We start from the raw sequence: 19571 nt of genomic DNA, 5'->3' as shown, positions 1-19571 counted from the left end.
TAATTGCTCTTGAAAAAGCAAATAACCAGATACTGTTGTTGTTTTTTTTTTATCTTTTTTTCTTTCTTTAAATTTTGTTAAACAAGCATTAGGATAAAGACAAAAAAATTTCTTTCTTTTATGATACTTGTATTTACTATCAATTGAATCATCTCTGTATTAAAGAATAAATACAAGTAATTTCTGTTAAGTACATAATTATTTTTTCAAAGATCTAAGTGGATGTTACTTCTGTCAAGCATCAGGATGTTCCTTTTTCATACTAAATAGATGTTACTTTATCAGAAACCATGGGAATGAAAAATAAAAAAAGCTTATCCTACATAAGTAACTATAAATTTGTCACCATGCTAAAATGCAACGAAAGGAATCATGATATTCATTCAACTTATCCATACAATTTGTAACACTGTCGATACAAGAATTCATCATGACCAAAAGTAGTACAAAAAGAATAATCCATTTAGTATAAAAAAAAACATCTATTTGTTTAACAAAAGAAACATTTGACGTAGATTTTTGCATATTGCTTTCGCCTCTTCAGGATGCCCCTAGTTAAAGACTCATATCTTATTATTAAATATATGGAAGTCGTCGTAATATTCTCACTATCTGAATGGCACAGCCAGAAGCGTGATATTCTGATAGTAAGGGTATTACAATTATGCTCCATAAACTAGTCGGAAAGGTATTTCTTTTGTTGTTGAATGTGGTGTGGTGTTATAGCTCCACAAAATCTCAGGGATGAGCTTGGCCCATTGCCCTTTGGCATCTGCTAACTTTTTTCATAAGGCCTGCAAAATGATTTTGCTAGCAGCCTCGACAAGCCCATTAGTTTGTGTGTGCTCAATAGAGGAAAAATGATGTTTAATATTTAGATTATTTAGGAAAGATGCTATCTTCTTATCAATGAACTGCCTACCATTGTCAGTGACAATATCATGTGGTAACCCATATCTACATATGATAAATTTTCATATGAAAGACCGTACCCTATTCGAGGTTATTTTGGCTAGCGGTTGCGCCTCTATCCATTTTGTAAAGTAATCAATGGCAACTAGTAAAAATTTTACCTGACCTCTGGATACCGAAAAGGGTCTAAGAGTGTCGAGCCCCCACCTTTGAAAAGGCCATCCTATATCGGACGTATGCAACAACTCGGCAGAGTATGAATTGTTCGTGCACATTTCTGGCAATTGTCACAGTGTTGTACTTTTCTCATGTAGTTGCTTTTGAGTGAGGGCCAAAAGTAGCATGCTCGTAGAAGCTTTGAGGCTAGACTTCATCCTCCGATGTATGTTCCGCAAATTTCTACGTGTACTTTTGACATTGCAAGGTCAAACTCATCGGTTCTGAGGCATTTTAACAATATCCTGGAGAATCCTCTCTTCTATAAGTAATCTCCAATTAAGGTGAAATGACTTGCCCTTTTCTTGAACAGCTTTGGATTTTCTTCTGAGGCTGGGATCTTTCCCGATCTCAAGTAGTCAACGTAGGGTGTTCTCCAATCTGTTGTATGTGATAAAGCAAAAACATGGATACTACATATGCTCAGTTCCTCAAGCGTTAGTTGTGATAAAGTTGGTGTTGCATCTAAAGTCCTAAAGGTAGCTAATTTGGATAGAATATCCGGCTTATTGTTATCTTCTCGAGTTATATGAGTGCTCAAAATATTGTAAAGTTTGAATCAAGCTTTTTTTCAATGTTTAAATATTGTTCTAAGAGGGGATCCCTTACCTGAAAGTTACTATTTACGTGTTGGACGATCAATAATGAATCGCAGTAGACTTTAAGGTGCTGAATGTTCATTTCTTTGGCCAGCTGTAGACCGGCTAAAATGCGTCATACTCGGATTTGTTGTTGCTTGTTTTGAATAGGAACGTGATAGACTACTCGGCATATACTCCCATTTTGTCTTTAAGGATAAGGTTTAATTACTTTGCAGGTCCCTATAGTTTCACCGAATTTTCAATTAGGTCCCTATACTTCTTTCTTTTCAATTGGGTCCCTAGATGTTAAATTTTTTTTTTTTCAATTTAGTCCCTATCGTGACAAAACCATTTGAGATGACAGAATATTCTGTTAAAAAATCGAATATTCTCATAATTAGTTTAGAATAACTAATTAAACACACCTCTATTTTTTTAAAACACCAAAACAACTCTTGGTTCCCAAAATGAGAGATCCCTTGCCAGCCCTAACTTTCTCTATCTTCGTTGGACTTGTGCACAAGGACGCTGTGAACCGCCAATGTGTCCGCCACCACGATCGTGAACCTGTTACCCACCAAGCCAAATACGCACTCCATCTTCTTCGCATTTCTCCTCCGTTCGTTGGTGTCATCGTCCATCTGCGTCGTCGTCTATGGCGATGTAAGCGTACGTCGAGTGGTGGTCTTCCGTCGCTTCTGGTCTACTCTGTACTGTTCGTCCGTCTGCTCTGCTCTGCTCCACGTTGTTCGTCCGTGGGTTTCATTCCGTTTCCTCGCCGGCCCGCGCCTCGCTGCCTGAAGTTGATATGCCAAAATTGGTAGCGAGTTAAATTTTTTGTTTGTTTTTCAAAGTTGATGAAACAGGTTTAAGTATATGATAATTTTTTTTGAGATAATGGTTTTTGAGTTGATTACGAAAAAATAGCATTAGTTAAATACCTATTTTTTGAATTGATTTTTGATTTTGTTTATGTAATGGTGGCTCCGGAAGAGCTATAATTTTGTTTCCTGGAGGAACAAAATTCATAATAAATAATGCACTATTATCTACCAAGTTTCTAAGGAACTTATTGAGTTTCAAAGATATTCGCCGAAATGGATATCATATTGAAACAATGAATGAGGGAAATCATGAGTATTTGTATATCATAAACCATGATTCAAATAAAAAGGTTATATTAGAAAAGTTACCCACTTTCATCTGGGTTGTATTATACTATAATTAGTGCAATTGAATCACATGCCATTGTGAACCAGAAGTTTACAAGCCCAAATGAATTCATAATTTGGCACGACCGATTGGGTCATCCGGGAACAACCATGATGTGGAGAATTATTGAAAACTCCCATGGACATTCACTAAAGAACCAGAAGATTCTTAAATCTAGTGAATTTTGTTGTGCTGCATGTTCTCAGAGAAAGTTAATTTTAAGGCCATCACCAGTAAAGATTGGATTTGAGTCCCTTGAATTCCTAGAAAGGATTCAAGGCATTATATGTGAATCTATTCATCTACCATGTGGATCTTTTAGATATTTTATGGTCCTAATAGACGCATCTTCGAGATGGTCACATGTGTGCTTATTGTTCTTGCAACCTGACGTTTGCAAGATTACTTGCTCAAATTATTCGATTAAAAGCACAGTTTCCAGAAAATTCAATCAAAGCAATTCGTCTTGATAATACTGGTGAATTTACTTCCCAAGTTTTTTATGCTTATTGTATGGCTAATGGAATAAGTGTTGAACATCCAGTAGCTTATGTTCACACACAAAATGGGTTAGCAGAATCACTTATTGAACGCCTCCAATTAATTGCTAGACCCTTATTTATGAGAACAAATCTCCCAACTTCAGCTTGGGGGCATGCTATTTTACATGCCGCATCACTTATTCATTTGAGGCCAACGAGTTACCATTAGTTCTCTCCTATGTAATTAGCTTTTGGCCAGCAGCCAAATGTTTCCCATTTAAGAATATTTGGGTGTGCGATATATGTTCCTATTATACCACCTTCTCACACCAAAATGGGATCCCAAAGAAAATTGGGGATATATATTGGATATGATTCTCCCTCTATAGTGAGGTATCTTGAGATACAAACTGGAGAAGTGGAGATATATTTAAAGCCCGGTTTGCAGATTGTCATTTTGATGAATCAAAATTTCCAACATTAAAGTGAGAGAATAAGCTTCCTGAAAAGGAACTTAATTGGAATACATCATCCTTGATGCATTTAGATCCTCGATCAGGGCAATGTGAACTAGAAGTTCAAAAGATTATACATTTGCAAAGAATAGCAAATGAATTGCTTCATGCATTTTCAGATACGGAAAGGATTACTAAATCCTATATACCGGCTGAAAATGCTCCGATTCAAGTTGATGTCCTAGTCGGATAAATTGCCACCGAAGCAAATTCATGCCAGAAGCGTGGCAGGCCTATCGGTTCCAAAGACAAAAATTCTCGAAAAAGAAAAGTGGTAAAGACTATTCCTGTTGAAAAATACATAGTAGAGACACCTGCAGTTGTCCAAAACTCTGATGTAGTTTTAATGCCAGAAGACGTTCATGTACTTGAAAATTGTGAAAATGACGATATCTCGATAAATTATGTCTTTACAAAAGAGAAATGGGACCGAAATAAGACAATTGTCAATGAAATATTTGCATATAATATGACATTAAATATCATGCATGAAAGTAAGGATCTTGAGCCAAGATCAGTCGAAGATTGTCGATAAGGAAATGATTGGTCAAAATGGAAAAAAGTCATGAAGGCTGAGTTAGACTCACATACAAAACGTGAAGTCTTTGAACATGTAGTCCGTACACCAGAAGATGTAAAACCTATTGGATACTGATTGGTATCTGTGAGGAAATGAAATGAGAAAAATGAAGTTGTACGCTACAAAGCTCGGCTTGTGGCACAAGAGTTTTCACAAAGGCCCGGTATAGATTATGAAGAAATCTATTCCCTTGTAGTGGATGCGATAACATTACATTATTTGGTCAGTTTATCTGCATACCATAAACTTCATATGCATTTAATGGATGTGGTAACAGCCTATTTATACCAAGGTTCTGAAAACCGGTTTGAACCGGCCGGTCGAACCATGAACCGCTGCCATATACGGTTCGGATAGAAGTCAAAACCGCCAACTTTAAAAACCGACAATGAACCGTCGAACCGGCTGGGAACCGGTCGGTCGAACCGAACCGTGACCCGGCCGGTTTTTGAAATGTGTTAAAAATGGCTGCGTTTTTTGTTGCTGAACGTGAACCCTAACACCCCTCTCCTCTCTAGTCTCCACTCTCCACTCTCCACTAACGGGAAGAAGCGGAACGCGAAGCAGCACTCACCTAGACTGCTGGACCTCAAGCTTCCGGCGCAACTTCCGTCCAGCCACCGCCGCCGTCGCAAATTCCGTGCAGCCAACATCAGCCAGCTCTGTTTGCATAGCCACTTTCTGTCGCGCTTCCAGCTCTGTTTGATCTTCGAAAATCAGAACCACCACCAGCACCACTTTCCGTCACGTAGATACTTCCCGCCGGAGCCAGCTCTGTTCCACACTTCCACCCAGTCAGCCACTATCTTGCCTCTTGCCAGCCACTGTCCTGGCCAGCTCTGCTTTTTCCAGGCTTCCAGCTTCTAATCCTAGGTATAAATTTTGTTCTCTGTGTTTTTTAATTTTTGAATCTGCTGTTTAATTTTTAAACCTTCCAGGCTGCTGTTTTAGTGTTTTTTAATTTTTGAATCTGTTGTTTTTGAAATTTTGTTGATAGATTTATTGATTTTAGGATTTAGGATGATTATTTGTTGCTATTTTTTAATTTTTATGCTCTGTGTTTGCTTCCATATATTTTCTTTGATAGTATTTTCCCCATTATAAATTCTGGTTTTGAGTCAAAACTTTGCATTTGTTTCGTCTGTAGTTTGATTTGAGATCAAATTAGATCTGATCTGATAATCTGATCCTATTAAGTTCAAACTATTCGTGTGGATTTTTGGTGTAGAATTGTTGGTTACCTGTTTGAAGTGTGTATTTCTTGTGATTGGATCTGTTTTGAACTGGATTGTGATTTTATGCTGCATTAGGTGCTGATAGTTCATCTTGGGTGTAGTTTTGGGATCATTTACTTGTTAATTATCCAACTTTCAGTTTGGTAAGAATCTTCTTGTACAATTTTGTATCTTTCTTTAGGTTCCTTATAGGTTTATTTGTAACAAATTTATATAAATTTCGGATCATTTTGAATGTGTTTATTGGCGCAATTGTAAGAAGTATACTGAAATTTTGGTTTCAATTTCAGTATCTCAAAATCTTCTGGTTCGGAGTTTTTGTACTATTGTACACAAAACCAAACTCATGATAAATTAGTTGTTTCTTTGCAGATGCCAGTTTATATTAGTTCTATTGAAGAATTTGCTTGTTTTCTTGTTGAATAAGAAATAATTTTTTTTCTTTCTGTTTTTATGCATTTGTATGTCAGAATCTTGCCGCAAGAGAAGTACGAATGGTTCCTTGATCTTCAGCGAAATGGAACTGCGAAGAACTCTGGTTTCACTCTGCGGTACGACCTTATGGTCCTCTTCATAATTGGTCTTACCAATGTTGTGAAGCTCTGTGAAGTGTGAACTGAAGTTGCTGCAGTGTGACATGATGAACTCTGAATAATTGTTGTTTACTGATTACTGAACTGGACTGATTCCATAGTTCCTGCTTACTGATTACTGATTACTGATTATTGAACTGATTCCATAGTTCCTGCTTTGTGTACTGAACTGGATTTTGTTGTTTGTTGCTTTGTGCATGCAATTATCCACATGAAAACATAACATTCAAGATAGATGAGAGTAGCAGCAACCCTAATTACTTGGCATTTGTGATTTGGTACCAACAGGGAATTAGAGACATAACTGCTGTCCAGCTTTGTGAGGTATACTATATATATACACATTCTCCTACTTCTAAATTATTCTGCTAAATCAAGCAATTATCATCAAGAGTAGTTGAAATTTGAGTCTTCAACATCTTACACTAATGCTATTATCCTATGTAATGAAATAGTGGTTATTGTTGTGACTCAAAAAATTATTTTTCATCATATATATTGCATTGGAATCAATAAATAGACTATTAAACTAAAGGCGTTAAACTGTTGACTAAAAGTGTTAGCTAATATGAATTAAAATTGTTGACTCCTAGACTTGTTTCATTGTGGATGGTACTAGTAGCTAGTATTATTGATCATACATATAACTATTATGCAGACTGAGAATTTTGAGTGCAAGCTGCTAGATCGGAGCCATGGTGCAGTGTGGAGTAGCACCTGCGGCATTGATGGCATTGATAGTTGATTAGTTGATTAGTGTTCATGAGAGCATGCATGTTCAATAACCATTATAGAGTTTCCATATCACTTGCTTATCTGTTGTCTGCATATGTTGTAAACTTGTAATATGAAATGAAATTTTGACAAGAGACAACTTCTTTGGATGTTTGGTGCCATTGATTTATATGGCTCTGTTTGGTGATGTCCGTTTTAGATGCATGAACAGGAACCTTGGATGGTATTTTTCTGCAGAATGTATTTATATTTTTTTTATTTTATTATAAAACAGTTTTTTCGGTTCAACCACGGTCAAACCGGTTGAACCTATAAACCAGTGAACCAGTAGCTAGAGCGGTTCGATGACCGGTTCGGTTTTCAGAACCTTGATTTATACAGATCATTAGATCATGATATCTATATGAAAGTCCCTGAAGGATTAAAGATATCTAAACCATTTAATGAATATTCACAAGGGTTATACTCAGTTAAATTGCAAAGATCTTTATATGGTCTAAAGCAATCTGGGCGAATGTGGTATAATCGTCTTACTGAATATCTGGCCAAAAATGGATTCAAGAATGATAATATCTGTCCATGTATTTTCATAAAGAAATCTGGCTCTGGATTCATTATAATTGCTGTGTATGTTGATGATTTAAATATCATTGAAACTCTTGAAGAGATTCCAACAATTATAAAAACTCTAAAAGAAGAGTTTGAGATGAAAGATCTTGGAAAGACTAAATTTTGTCTCGGCCTGCAGATCGAGCATACAAAAAGTGGGACCTTTATTCATCAAACAACATACACGAAAAAGATCTTGAAGAGATTTTATATGGATAAGTCACATCTGTTAAGTACCCCAATGATCATAAGATCTTTGGATGTAGAAAAGGATCAATTCCGTCCTAAGGAAGAAAATGAAGATATCCTTGGTCCTAAAGTACCATATCTTAGTGCCATTGGAGCGCTAATGTATCTTGCTAATAATACAAGACCCGATATATCATTTGTTGTGAATTTACTAGCAAGATATAGTTCCTCTCCAATCAAAAGACATTGGAATGGAATCAAACAAAATTTTCAATATCTTCATGGAACAGTTGATATGGGATTGTTTTATTCCTATGGATCCAAGTCACAACTAGTTGGCTATGCAAATGCAGGATACTTGTCTAATCCTCACAAAGAGAGATCTCAAATAGGATACCTGTTCACATATGGTGGTACAGCTATATCATGGAGATCCACAAAACAGACGATTGTGGCAACATCCTCTAATCATGCTGAAATACTAGCGATACATGAAGCAAGTTGCAAGTGTTTTTGGCTCAGGAGTTTGATCCAATATATTTTGTCATCATGTGGACTAATTGATAAGAAAATAGCTCCAAATGTCCTGTTTGAAGACAAAACATCATGCATTGCTCAACTTAAGGGTGGATACATCAAAGGTGATAGAACAAATCATATTTCTCCTAAATTTTTCTTCACTCATGATCTTCAAAACCAAGGGACAATTGATGTCCAATGGATCTGCTCAAGTAATAATCTGGCAAATTTATTTACAAAGTCACTCCCAAAATTCTCTTTTGAAAGATTGGTACATGAGATTGGGATGCACCGATTTTGAGACATTAAATGATGTCAACAAGAGGGAGAGACTATACTCTTTTTTCCTTAGTCAAGTTTTTTTCATTGAATTTTTCTTGACAAGGTTTTTAATGAGACAGTCCCCATCACAAAGGATATTGTACTCTTTTTCCTTCACTAAAGTTTTTCTCATTGGGTTTTCTTTAGTAAGATTTTAATGAGGTAATAATCCTAAATGGACATCCAAGAGGGAGTATTGTGATAAGAACAAAAATGGATGTCCATTGAATGGTTCAACAGTTTCCATGATAAAATGATCATGTTACCTAGAGAATCACATTAAATGAAGGTTGAAAAACAAGCACTTCATGCATGTATAAATAGGGCATGATCTGAAGCCATATACACACAAACAACAATAATCAATAACTACTCTCTCTCTCTCTCTCTCTCTCTCTCTCTCTCTCTCTCTCTCTCTCTCTCTCTCTCTCTCTCTCTCTCTCTATATATATATATATATTTCTCTATTTTGTATTTATATCTTTTTTATTTATTTATTTCACAATAATAACCACTTTTTGACCTGGGCTTTTTTATATAAATAAATATGAAAAAAATTTTATTTACCAAAATACGCACCAGGCAAAATAGTTCCAAGAATACGGATGGCCATTTCAAGGATAGCACATGCGAAGTGGGTTTGTATTCCATTTCAACTTCATCCACCACGAAATGGAGCAGACAGCAACAGTAAAATTGCAGCTTGCCCTCCTCGCACCTGGCATGCACTAAATGGACCAAGTCAGGCTTGGTGCACACAAGTTGGTCCAACTCAGGGCACCAGCAACGAATTGGCCTAAATCAATGGTGGCATCCGCAAAATGAGGTTATCGTGACTTTTCCAAGGGTGTGTTTGGTAAACACGTTGTAAGCACAAGAAGAACGTTTAATCTTCTTGAACGCTGTAATTTTTGTTTGGTTAACTTTTTACGTCAAAACGCCAACTTGATTCTGGGTTTTAACTCCCGTTCACGAGAAGCCACAAATTGTAACTTTTGCGTTCACTTGATAAATTAAAAAGTTAATTGTCATTCTACCAATTTTGCCATTCAATCTCATTTACAATAAATAAAAGATACAAAAAATAATCATCAGAATTTTTAGATCTTGTTATGGTTATGCTTTACAAACAAATATTTTTTAAATATTATTATTAGTACTCTTTGTTAATTTTTAATTTTTATCAATTTTTTATTTATTTTTCTTGTTAATAGTATGAATATTTTTGTTTAGAGTTTTTTTATGTTTACTTATGTATATTATTGTATTTTTTAATAGAATTTTTAGTATTTATTGTTCATATAAATTTTTTTAATCATTTATATTAATACATATTTTTTTATTTGACTTTGTATATTTTTTATTGTATGTTCTTAAATTAGTATATATTTTATTTATTATTGTTAATTTTATAATATAAATTTTATTAGAAAGATATAATTAAATATAAAAGAAGTACTAAAGAAGAATACTAATAAATCTATCTATCTATCTATCTATTTAATATACTAAAACTGAGTTTTTCTTCGACTAATAAAAGTGAGGTATCGATCCCTATGATTTCGTTTTTCCTCCAAAATGAATGCAGTTTTCTCTATTCTAAATTATTTTATAAAAAATATCTTTATTATAATTATATTATAATTAATATTTAATGAATAATACATAATTATATTAATTTAGGAACATATCTTCATTATAATTATATCAAGGGCGGAGCTAGGCTAACTATTTAGGGGGGCGGTGTTATATTTTATATTACTATTTCTATTGATAAAATTAAAATATATATATATATATATATATATATATATATATATATATATATATAATCTCAATCAAAGTAAGACAATAATATATAAAAATTACCAGTTACAGTTTTGTATCATGAAAAAGCTATTCGACATTTTTTTCTATTTTCAAAATCATCTATAATTGAATTTGTGTCGAAAATAGCTGCTAATTCTTTTTCTATATAGATGACCAAGTTGGCTGCAAGAAATTCATCAGCCATTTTACTTCGGAGTCTTGTCTTAACAATTTTCATTGCTGAAAAAGCTCTTTCTGTTGTTGCTGTAGACACTGGTAGAGTCAAAACAAGACGTATTAATCTATCAACCATGTGATAAGTTCTTGATTTTCCCGTTTCTTGCAACTTGTTGCACAATTCGAAAAGTGTACCAATGCCTTTCAAATGATTTGGTATATCATGCTGATAATGTTGCAACTGAGATTTCAAAATATTTAGCTCATTAGAAGGAAAGTCAAGGGGATAAAACTTCTCTGCTAACTTGCTGATTTCTTCAATATTAAATGATTTGAAGTTGTCCTTAGGATCCAAAGCACAACTCAAAGTCAAAAGCTCTATTGTTTGCTCATTAAATCTACTATTCAACTCTTGTATTTGAGAGTCAATTGTTGCCAAGAATACATCTATTCGATAATGATGCTCAACTGTCACACTTGGTTGACGAGATCGACCTCTTCCAAAAACATATTGTGCACTCATATTAGGGACTTCAATTTCATGTTTTTCACAAAAATCTTTAACATTTGCAAGAAAATTACACCATCCACCATCTCTTAATTGTTGAAGAAGTAACTTTGATGTAGAAACAATATGCATTGCATTAAGAATATCTTGAGATTGTTGTTGCAGTGCTTGGCAAAGAACATTAGTGATTCCCATAATCTCTTTCATCTAGTGCAAAGTGAAAACAAATTCAAATGACAATAATATTTTACTAACACCATAAGCTTCACCTCTTTGTGCATAAGTTGTCCCGTCTTCAATGATATTATTGAGAACAATATTGGTAGCAGTAAACATTTTTACCAAACTGCAAATAGAATTAAAGTGAGAGCTCCATCGAGTATCCCCAGCTCTTTGTAAAGTGCTTATTTGATTCGCACCTTTGCCTGTTTCTAATTCATTTGAGCAACCAAGTTTGCATTTTCAATTGCTTGAGCTTCTTGTAATTGATCATGTCTTTTTGAAGAAGCACTAACAATAGTGACAATAGAGTTTAATTGAGTAAAAAATTCATGAATTTGAAGTACCTCTCTTGAAGCTGCCACCAATGCTAATTGTAACCTATGAGCAAAACAATGCACATAGTATGCTTGTGGAGAATCTTTAAGAAACAAAGCTTGCAAACCATTCCACTCACCCCGCATGTTGCTAGCACCATCATACCCTTGACCCCTAATATTTTCAACTTGGAGATTATAATGAGAAAGGACAGAAATCAATTCTTTCTTTAAAGTTGTTGCATAAGTATCAGTGACGTGCACAAGATCAAAAAATCTCTCTTTAACAAAACCATCTAGAGTAACAAATCTCAAAACAATGGCCATTTGCTCCTTTTTAGATTCATCTCTAGCTTCATCAACAATAATACAAAATTTGGCATCTCCAATCTCTTCTCTGATTGAATTTCTCACCTTAGTAGCAAGAATATGTAGAATCTCTTTTTGGACATCATTTGAAGTATACTTAGCATTTTTTGGAGCATTTTCCAAAACATTCTTTTTCACTCTTTCATTGTAAGATCCCAAAAATTTTAACTTGGCTTTCATCATGTCCTCTGTATGCACAACCTTGAAATGTCAACCATCTAATGCAATCTATAGATGCTCCTAGTCGAATTCGATTCTTTTCAATCTCTTCTGATGTTTGCTTATGAAGAAGTCTGTCAATATGTTGTGATTGTTTCATCAAATCATCACATGATTTCAGCGCCTTATGATGGAATGAGTTAGGACCTTTGCCAATGTGATTCAAAAGAGCACATTCTTTTCCACTATTTACTTTCTTCCAATTCCTGAAACCATTCTCAATAAAAGCATTTGAACCCGTATTGATTGAAGGTTCCTTAGCAAAAAGAAAGCACGGAAAACAATATATAGCATCATCTTCTATAGAATATTCTAACCAAGATGAAAACAATTTAAACCATGAAGCTTGAAAGCGACGATGACTTTTATCACCAGAAAATGGATAATTATCAAGAATTGGTTGATTTGGCCCAACTTTAATATAAGCCTGATGGATTTCATCTCTTTTATTTGGAGGAAACTTCCAAATCATTGGTCGCATTCCAGGATCTCTTTCCAAACGAAAAATATCCAGTTGATTTGGAAGAAGTCGTGGACGCTTTGAGCTATTCAATGAAGAACTTGAAGTAATGAAATTTGATGACCCCTCAAGTATTGGAGTAGTAATAGTAGAAGCATCTTCATTCTCTTGATCTTTTCTTTTAAAAAATGTATCAATGGTTTTGAACTTACTCATAATTCAAATGGCCAAATAAGTTCCTATAATTAAAAATATATTTAGCGAAAAGTGTAAATTACAGTTTAAATCTTTATAAAATATAAAAATTATATTTCAATATAAAATAAAATATTAAAATTCAGAACAATAATACTAACATCCTAGTATAAATAATATAAAATTGTAATTAAATAATTAACTAATAAAAAAATTAAATATACAAATTAACATATAATAACATAAACTTAATTAACAAATAATAATAAATTAACTAATTAAGTAAATAACTAAATATATAAAAAAGAATAAAAATAGAACCTTTTTTGAGAAAGAGGAGTGAAAAATCACTTGTTAAACTACTATCTTTTTTTTAATCTGCAAAAAACAAAAAAAAATAAAAGTCAAAGAGGTAAAATTATAAAAGATAAGAAGATTAAAAAGATAAAAAAGAAAAAGAATAGAAAAAGTTGTTACCTGAAATTTTGGAAAGCCAATGCGGGAAGGGGAAGATGGAGAGACTCGTATGCTAGGAAATAAAAAAAGGGGATGGGGATTAGGGAATGATTGTACGTTGAGAATTAAAAAAAGGGATAGGGGTTGGGAAATAAAAAAAGGAGATAGGGAATAGGCTATTGGGCTGGGTTTTTTTTTAAGGAATTAAAGGGAGTGGGGTTTGGAAAAGATAGAACAAAAAGAGAGGGGGGGCTAGAAAATAAAGAAAGGGGGGACTAGACTAAATTTTTTTATTTTTAAATAGAAACTAAAATTTTGGGGGGGCCATTGCCCCCCTTTTCTTCTATGTACCTGCGCCCCTGAATTATATCAAATCAATATTTAATGCATTATTAAACTATGTATCAATTATCAATTAAAACTACTTTTAATCATTTTAATAATAATAATAATAATAATAATAATAATAATAATAATAATAATAATAATAATAATAATATATGATAATGATATGATAATGGCACTGGTCTAATCATGATAAGCTAAGAATATTTGATTCTAATCATAAAATGATCAAATCTTATGATATTAATAACGCACATTGATTTTAAATATTTTTTGTTATGTTAATTATATTAATTTGAAAAATATTCATATAATTCTAATTCTTATTTATTATCCAATAATAATAATAATAATAATAATAATAATAATAATAATAATAATAATAATAACTTAAAAAATGTGTATATAAACTATTTCAATTACCCGTGTATTATTATTAAAATTCTATATATTCCTAAATATAAGTCTTGAAAAACACGATATGACACGGGCTATTAATGTAGAGTTGTTTAGGTTTGTTTAGGAAGATATAATAGAATTTATATTTCTAAATTTCAATACATATATTTCTATTTCAATCTGTGTATATCAGGTATAATATTCTTATTCATTGTCCAGGATTTCTCTAATTATGATAGAAGATAATAATTCTAATCATGATATGACAAAATTATATAATTTTAACAAAATTAATATATGATGTGTAATTACTGTATATAATAAAAAATTACTTTAATAATAAGTAATTTACATATTTATTTTTATTTTACTAAAGTCTATATAATAAAAAATTACCTTAATAATAAGTAATTACCTTAATAACAAAATTATATAGTAATCAACTCAGTATTTACTTTTTAGATCGCTCAATTTTCATTAAGCGTAATAGAAACTATAAAAACCAATAAATTCTTACTTGAGTTTTTCGATATTTTTATATATATGCTTTATTTTTTTAATAATACAGTCTATATATAATAATACAGGCTATTCAATTACTTTAAGAAGAAGTCCGTCGCGTGTGCTTGTCATCGCCGCCCCGTTCTAGAACTGCTGTTATTGTGTCTTACCACTCCGTTTCCGCGTGCGCCCTTTCGACATTCCGGAACAGCTATTCGTTCGGTTTTTCTTTCTTCGTCTTAAACTTTTGTTCTCCTCTTCGTTATGTTTTTGCCTTTGTTGATGTACTGTTAGTTTTGGCTCATTTGAAAATAATTTGGTAAAGTGGTCTTCATTTTGAAGGTCTAATGTTATTATTCTTTGTGTAATGTATGCAAAAATGAGAGTCTCAAATACAACATATAACTCTGTGTTGATGATCAATGCTGATTTGAAAAAAAGTTAAAAAATTCAGACAAAGATTAGAATTTTTGTTGGTTTATTAAAATTACAGTTATATTGTAAGTATAGTTGTGTATGGTTGCATCTTTAACATTCTAACGCAAATTTTATTTTGTGTGAATAAAGGATAATGGCTATTGAGACAGGGACACCAACACCAGTTGCACGTATTGAGAAAAGAGCTCCATATTTAGAGGAAGATGATTTTTTGAATAACTCTGTACAAACCAATTTCTGAGATTAGGGATCTTATAGAGGCTTTTATATAACTTGATTAGATTCTAAAATTTTCTTATGCCATATTTTTTTATGGAGTGTAATCATTTGGTGACATTGGTTTAATTGATTAAACTACTGAATTTCTGAAAACAGTTTGTGTGACCATTGGAGTAGTGAAGGATTTTTCTCTGGAAAAGTCTTGGTGGTACAAGAATTGCAATGTTTGTTCTTTGGCTAGGAGAAAAGAAGGAGATGATTACAAATGTTCTAGGTGCAAAGCTGAATCACAGAATTTTACTCTAAGGTGTGTATTATTTGTGAAATAAACCTTATTCCAGTTTTTATTAAATGAGATTCGCAATAATATATTTTTTTATTTATAGATATTCATTAAATTTGAAGGTTGCTGATGAAGAATTCTATGCATCATTTATCGTGTATGAAACTGTTGGTAGTGAATATTTAAATATTTCTGCTGCAGAGTTGAGGACAAAACTTATAATGAGGGTACTAAAAAAAATTCGTATTTATATACTATTTGTGAACATTATAACCAGTAACAAAGCTGGAAGTATTATTCTTATCCCAAGACTGAATCTAATTCCAAATAATGAAATCTGGTCAGGTTTTAAAGAAGACAATTCCCAATTATCATGTCATTTGTAATGACAATAAATAAGTCCTAGGGACAAACTCTATCGAAAGTTGGAATTTACCTTCCAAGGCCAATTTTCACCCATAGTCATTTGTATGTTGCGTTATCAAGGGTGCGAGTGCTGTTGCAAGATCATGGGCACTTGGAAGATAACTGCACGATAAATGTGGTATATAGAGAAGTTTTTGAGAGCCTATAATAAAATGGTAATAACAAAATGTCTTACTTGAATTTATTTATTTATTAAAATTTATTACTATCAATTAAAAAAATTTAGCAATTTTAGGAGCTAATGGATAATGCATTCTTATTGTACATTAATAGCTTGAGAATATTAAAATTATCATAAGAATTCATATTATTTTATTCTCCTAATAAATAATTTTATAATTATATTAATCATATAATTTTATATACTAATATTGATACAGTATTGTTTCAGGTATATTTTGCAGGCATCAAAGAATAACGTTGAATTGTTGTTTAATAGGTTTAAATTATTTATTGTTTATTGCAGAACTTTCTAATTTGTTCTTCATTTTGAGCTGATTTTGATATATTCTTACTTCACAGTAAACCAACATATAAAACTTTGTTAGTGAATTTAAGTATTATTAGATTATTTATAGTCATATTGAGTATATATGTCTGATTTATTAAAAAAGTAGATTAAATAACTATTTTATAGTCAATACAATTAACATTATATTAAGAAAAGAAAATAAATGCATACAAGTTTTTTTTGTTAATTGAATTATTATAATTGAAATTAATTTTAACACAACAGCTTAAAATTATAATTTCAATCTTATCACGTGCATGGCACGGGTTATTATACTTGTTATAACAAAAACGTATTAAATTTCAACACATAAATTAAAATCTTTTTAAAAGAAATTATAGTCAAAGAATGTTAAAATAATATAGTTTAGAATGATATAAATTTATGTTTATTTTAATAATTTTTGTTTAAACCTAATTTTGAATGATGTAATTTAAACAACATTCATTTTATTATAATTCATTTTGATACAAAATTATCAAACATAAATCACGTTAACACCAACTCACTTTTTTATCAAAATCAAGTTTGTAAAATTAATTTTATACAAATTCTCGTTTGTAAACTCTAATCCAAACACACATTTGATAATAAAAGCTGCTGAAGTTCAAATGGCACCAATACCACTGGATTGGCAATAATTTCGTGGATGCTGTCCTGATGAGCTCAATTAGCCGGCGCCAACCACTAGATGGACCCCCATTTCGTAAACGCCACACCTGAAATGGTTCTTGCTGCTGTCTGCTTCATTTTGTAGTTAGTTGAAGCTGAAATGGAGTACAAACTCATCTTGCGGACGTCATCCTTAAAAATGGCTATGCATATTCTTGGAACTATTTTGTTTGGTGCGCATTTTGATAAATAAAGATTTTTTCATATTTATTTATATAAAAAAGCCTTTTGACCTGCAATAGAAAAAGACAAACATCTATTATTTATGAATTTTTAAAGGAAACAGAAAAATATCAAATTCAAATGACAAATGTAGAGAAAAAGAATGTTAATGCCACTATAAAATGCTCACAGGAAAGAGGTTGTTGTTATCCTTCACAGTGGTATGCAATTTTTACATCTTTTAAATTTCGAATTTTCACTTAAAAGATAAAGTATGATATTTTATTTTTAAATAATTTTTTTCATATTTTTTTTATCTTATTCATAAAATAAATACTAAAAATCACATTTTATCTTTTAAAATAAAATTTAAAATTTAAAAAATTAAAATTTTAATTTTATATAAGACATTTATCTAACAGCAAATTTATCTTTTCATCATAAAGTGTTAATGTTGACCATAACAAATCACAACAATCTATATATTTATCAACTTTTATTATATAAAATTGATATAACTTTTTAATATATTGAATTTAAGTCATATTTTTTTCTCATAATATTATATCATCAATTTTGATTATTTAGCAAAACTTAAAAATTAATCAATCAATTTTTAATAATTTTTTTTAAAAAATTAAAATTAAAACCATAATTTTCATAATTAATTAATTTATTACATATTATTATTCAATGAAAATATAAAATATCAATTAAATGTCATAAATATCTATATTAATAGTATCATAATAATAATATTATTATAACAAATTTTAAGTTACAAAATATTTAAATTTCATAATATTCAACCTACTTATATATTACACATAAGATCCTTATCACTATTATTTTATTTCATAAATTTATGGTTCATCTATAAAAAATATTTACACCAATAAATAAAAAAATCTATCTACTTAAAAAATAATTCTATTAGATGATTAAATATAAAATAAAAATATTTATTTTATTTTTAAAATAAATTAAAAATACTGTTATTACTTTTACTATTTATATTTTTTATTATTTATAATACTTTATATATAATTATATTTTAAAATTTTTATAATATATATTTATTTTAATATGTTATTGGTTGTTATTTTTGCAATAATTAAATAAATTAAATGTTAATAATTTTTGTTTATTAGTTTTTAACTATGCTTTATTAATAGCATAGAGAACACCACTTCATATCATTATAAAAAAATATAATAAAAAAATTTAATTATTCTATTGATCTTTATAATTTTATTAAATTTTTAATTAGATCTTTATATTTTTTTTAATTAATTAGATTTTTATAATATTTTAATTTTGTAATTAAATTTTTTTAATATAAAAAAATTAAAATTAACTGAATATTTTTTTATAATTTAAAAATATTTATAATTAAAAAATTAATAAAATATTTAATCGTATATATTTTAATAAAAATATTATGTTAATTTTAATATTTTTAATATGAAAAAAATATAATTATTAAATTAAAAATAATATAAAAATATAATTAAAAAATAAAAATATAAAAATTTAATTAAAAATTTAATAAAACTATAAGACAAAATAATTAAACCTAACAAAAATTAAATGTTATTAGTCAATTGACCAACTTAAATGCATAAGCCAATTGACCAACAAAAGAAAAAAAAAAGTGCAAAACACCGCCATTGACAAGGTCTATAAGAATGCGAATCTCTCTTCTCAACTTCACTTCCTAAGTTGGTTGTGATTTCTCAATAAGCGGTTTTTGTTCTCCGTAACTTCAGTTTTCTGTGCGTGGCACTATTTTTATTTTCCCTTCTTTCTCAATTGCTGGGTTCTTTCTTTCTCTGTTATTTCTTTGAATAATGGAAACGGAGTAATGGGATCAAGGCACCACTGTGAGTGAATTTCGGAGGCTCATTTTAACAAAATTTCAAGGATGAATACGAGGGAATTGGTTTTTGCAAAATCTGCTTGATTAGGGCTCTAAAGAATGTATGGATCAACAATGGTGGAAGAAGAAATTTTATTATCTGAACGTTTCGGTAATGGAGATGGATCCCCCTCTTTTCTTTTGTTGGTTCTCTTTATAGAGAAGTTTTTTATTTTCTTTCAAATCTTTGCATTTTGATGCTTAACGTCGGAGTTCATTATAAAGAAAGCTTTTTTTCTGCAAATTATTGCTGTTATGGAATATATTCA

The 19571-nt window shown here is 30.8% G+C and overlaps 1 protein-coding gene across 1 annotated transcript; it reads right to left on the bottom strand.

Moving 5' to 3' along the window:
* Positions 1 to 9357: 9357 nt before the first annotated feature.
* LOC112803252 (uncharacterized) lies at positions 9358 to 12993 on the bottom strand. Its single transcript, XM_025846762.1, has 4 exons — positions 12465 to 12993; positions 11760 to 12286; positions 10684 to 11400; positions 9358 to 9417 (listed from the first exon to the last, which is right to left on the bottom strand). Exons 1-4 carry the CDS (start codon positions 12991 to 12993, stop codon positions 9358 to 9360), a joined length of 1833 nt encoding a protein of 610 aa, XP_025702547.1.
* Between the last annotated feature and the right edge of the window lie 6578 nt (positions 12994 to 19571).

Source organism: Arachis hypogaea, chromosome 5, assembly GCF_003086295.3.
Source record: "Arachis hypogaea cultivar Tifrunner chromosome 5, arahy.Tifrunner.gnm2.J5K5, whole genome shotgun sequence".
Lineage (NCBI taxonomy): Eukaryota > Viridiplantae > Streptophyta > Magnoliopsida > Fabales > Fabaceae > Arachis > Arachis hypogaea.
The sequence above is the reverse complement of the archived record's forward strand: the minus strand, read 5'-3'. Positions and strand labels throughout refer to the sequence as shown.

Bases quoted from the DNA above. Each gene is read 5' to 3' on its own strand.
- LOC112803252 (XM_025846762.1), bottom strand. From the start codon at position 12,993: ATGAGTAAGTTCAAAACCATTGATACATTTTTTAAAAGAAAAGATCAA. The intron at 11,401-11,759 runs GTACTTCAAATT...ACTTTGCACTAG, and splicing joins TGGTGGCAGCTTCAAGAGAG to ATGAAAGAGATTATGGGAAT. The intron at 9,418-10,683 runs GTCATCTATATA...AGTGCATGCCAG, and splicing joins AATTTCTTGCAGCCAACTTG to GTGCGAGGAGGGCAAGCTGC.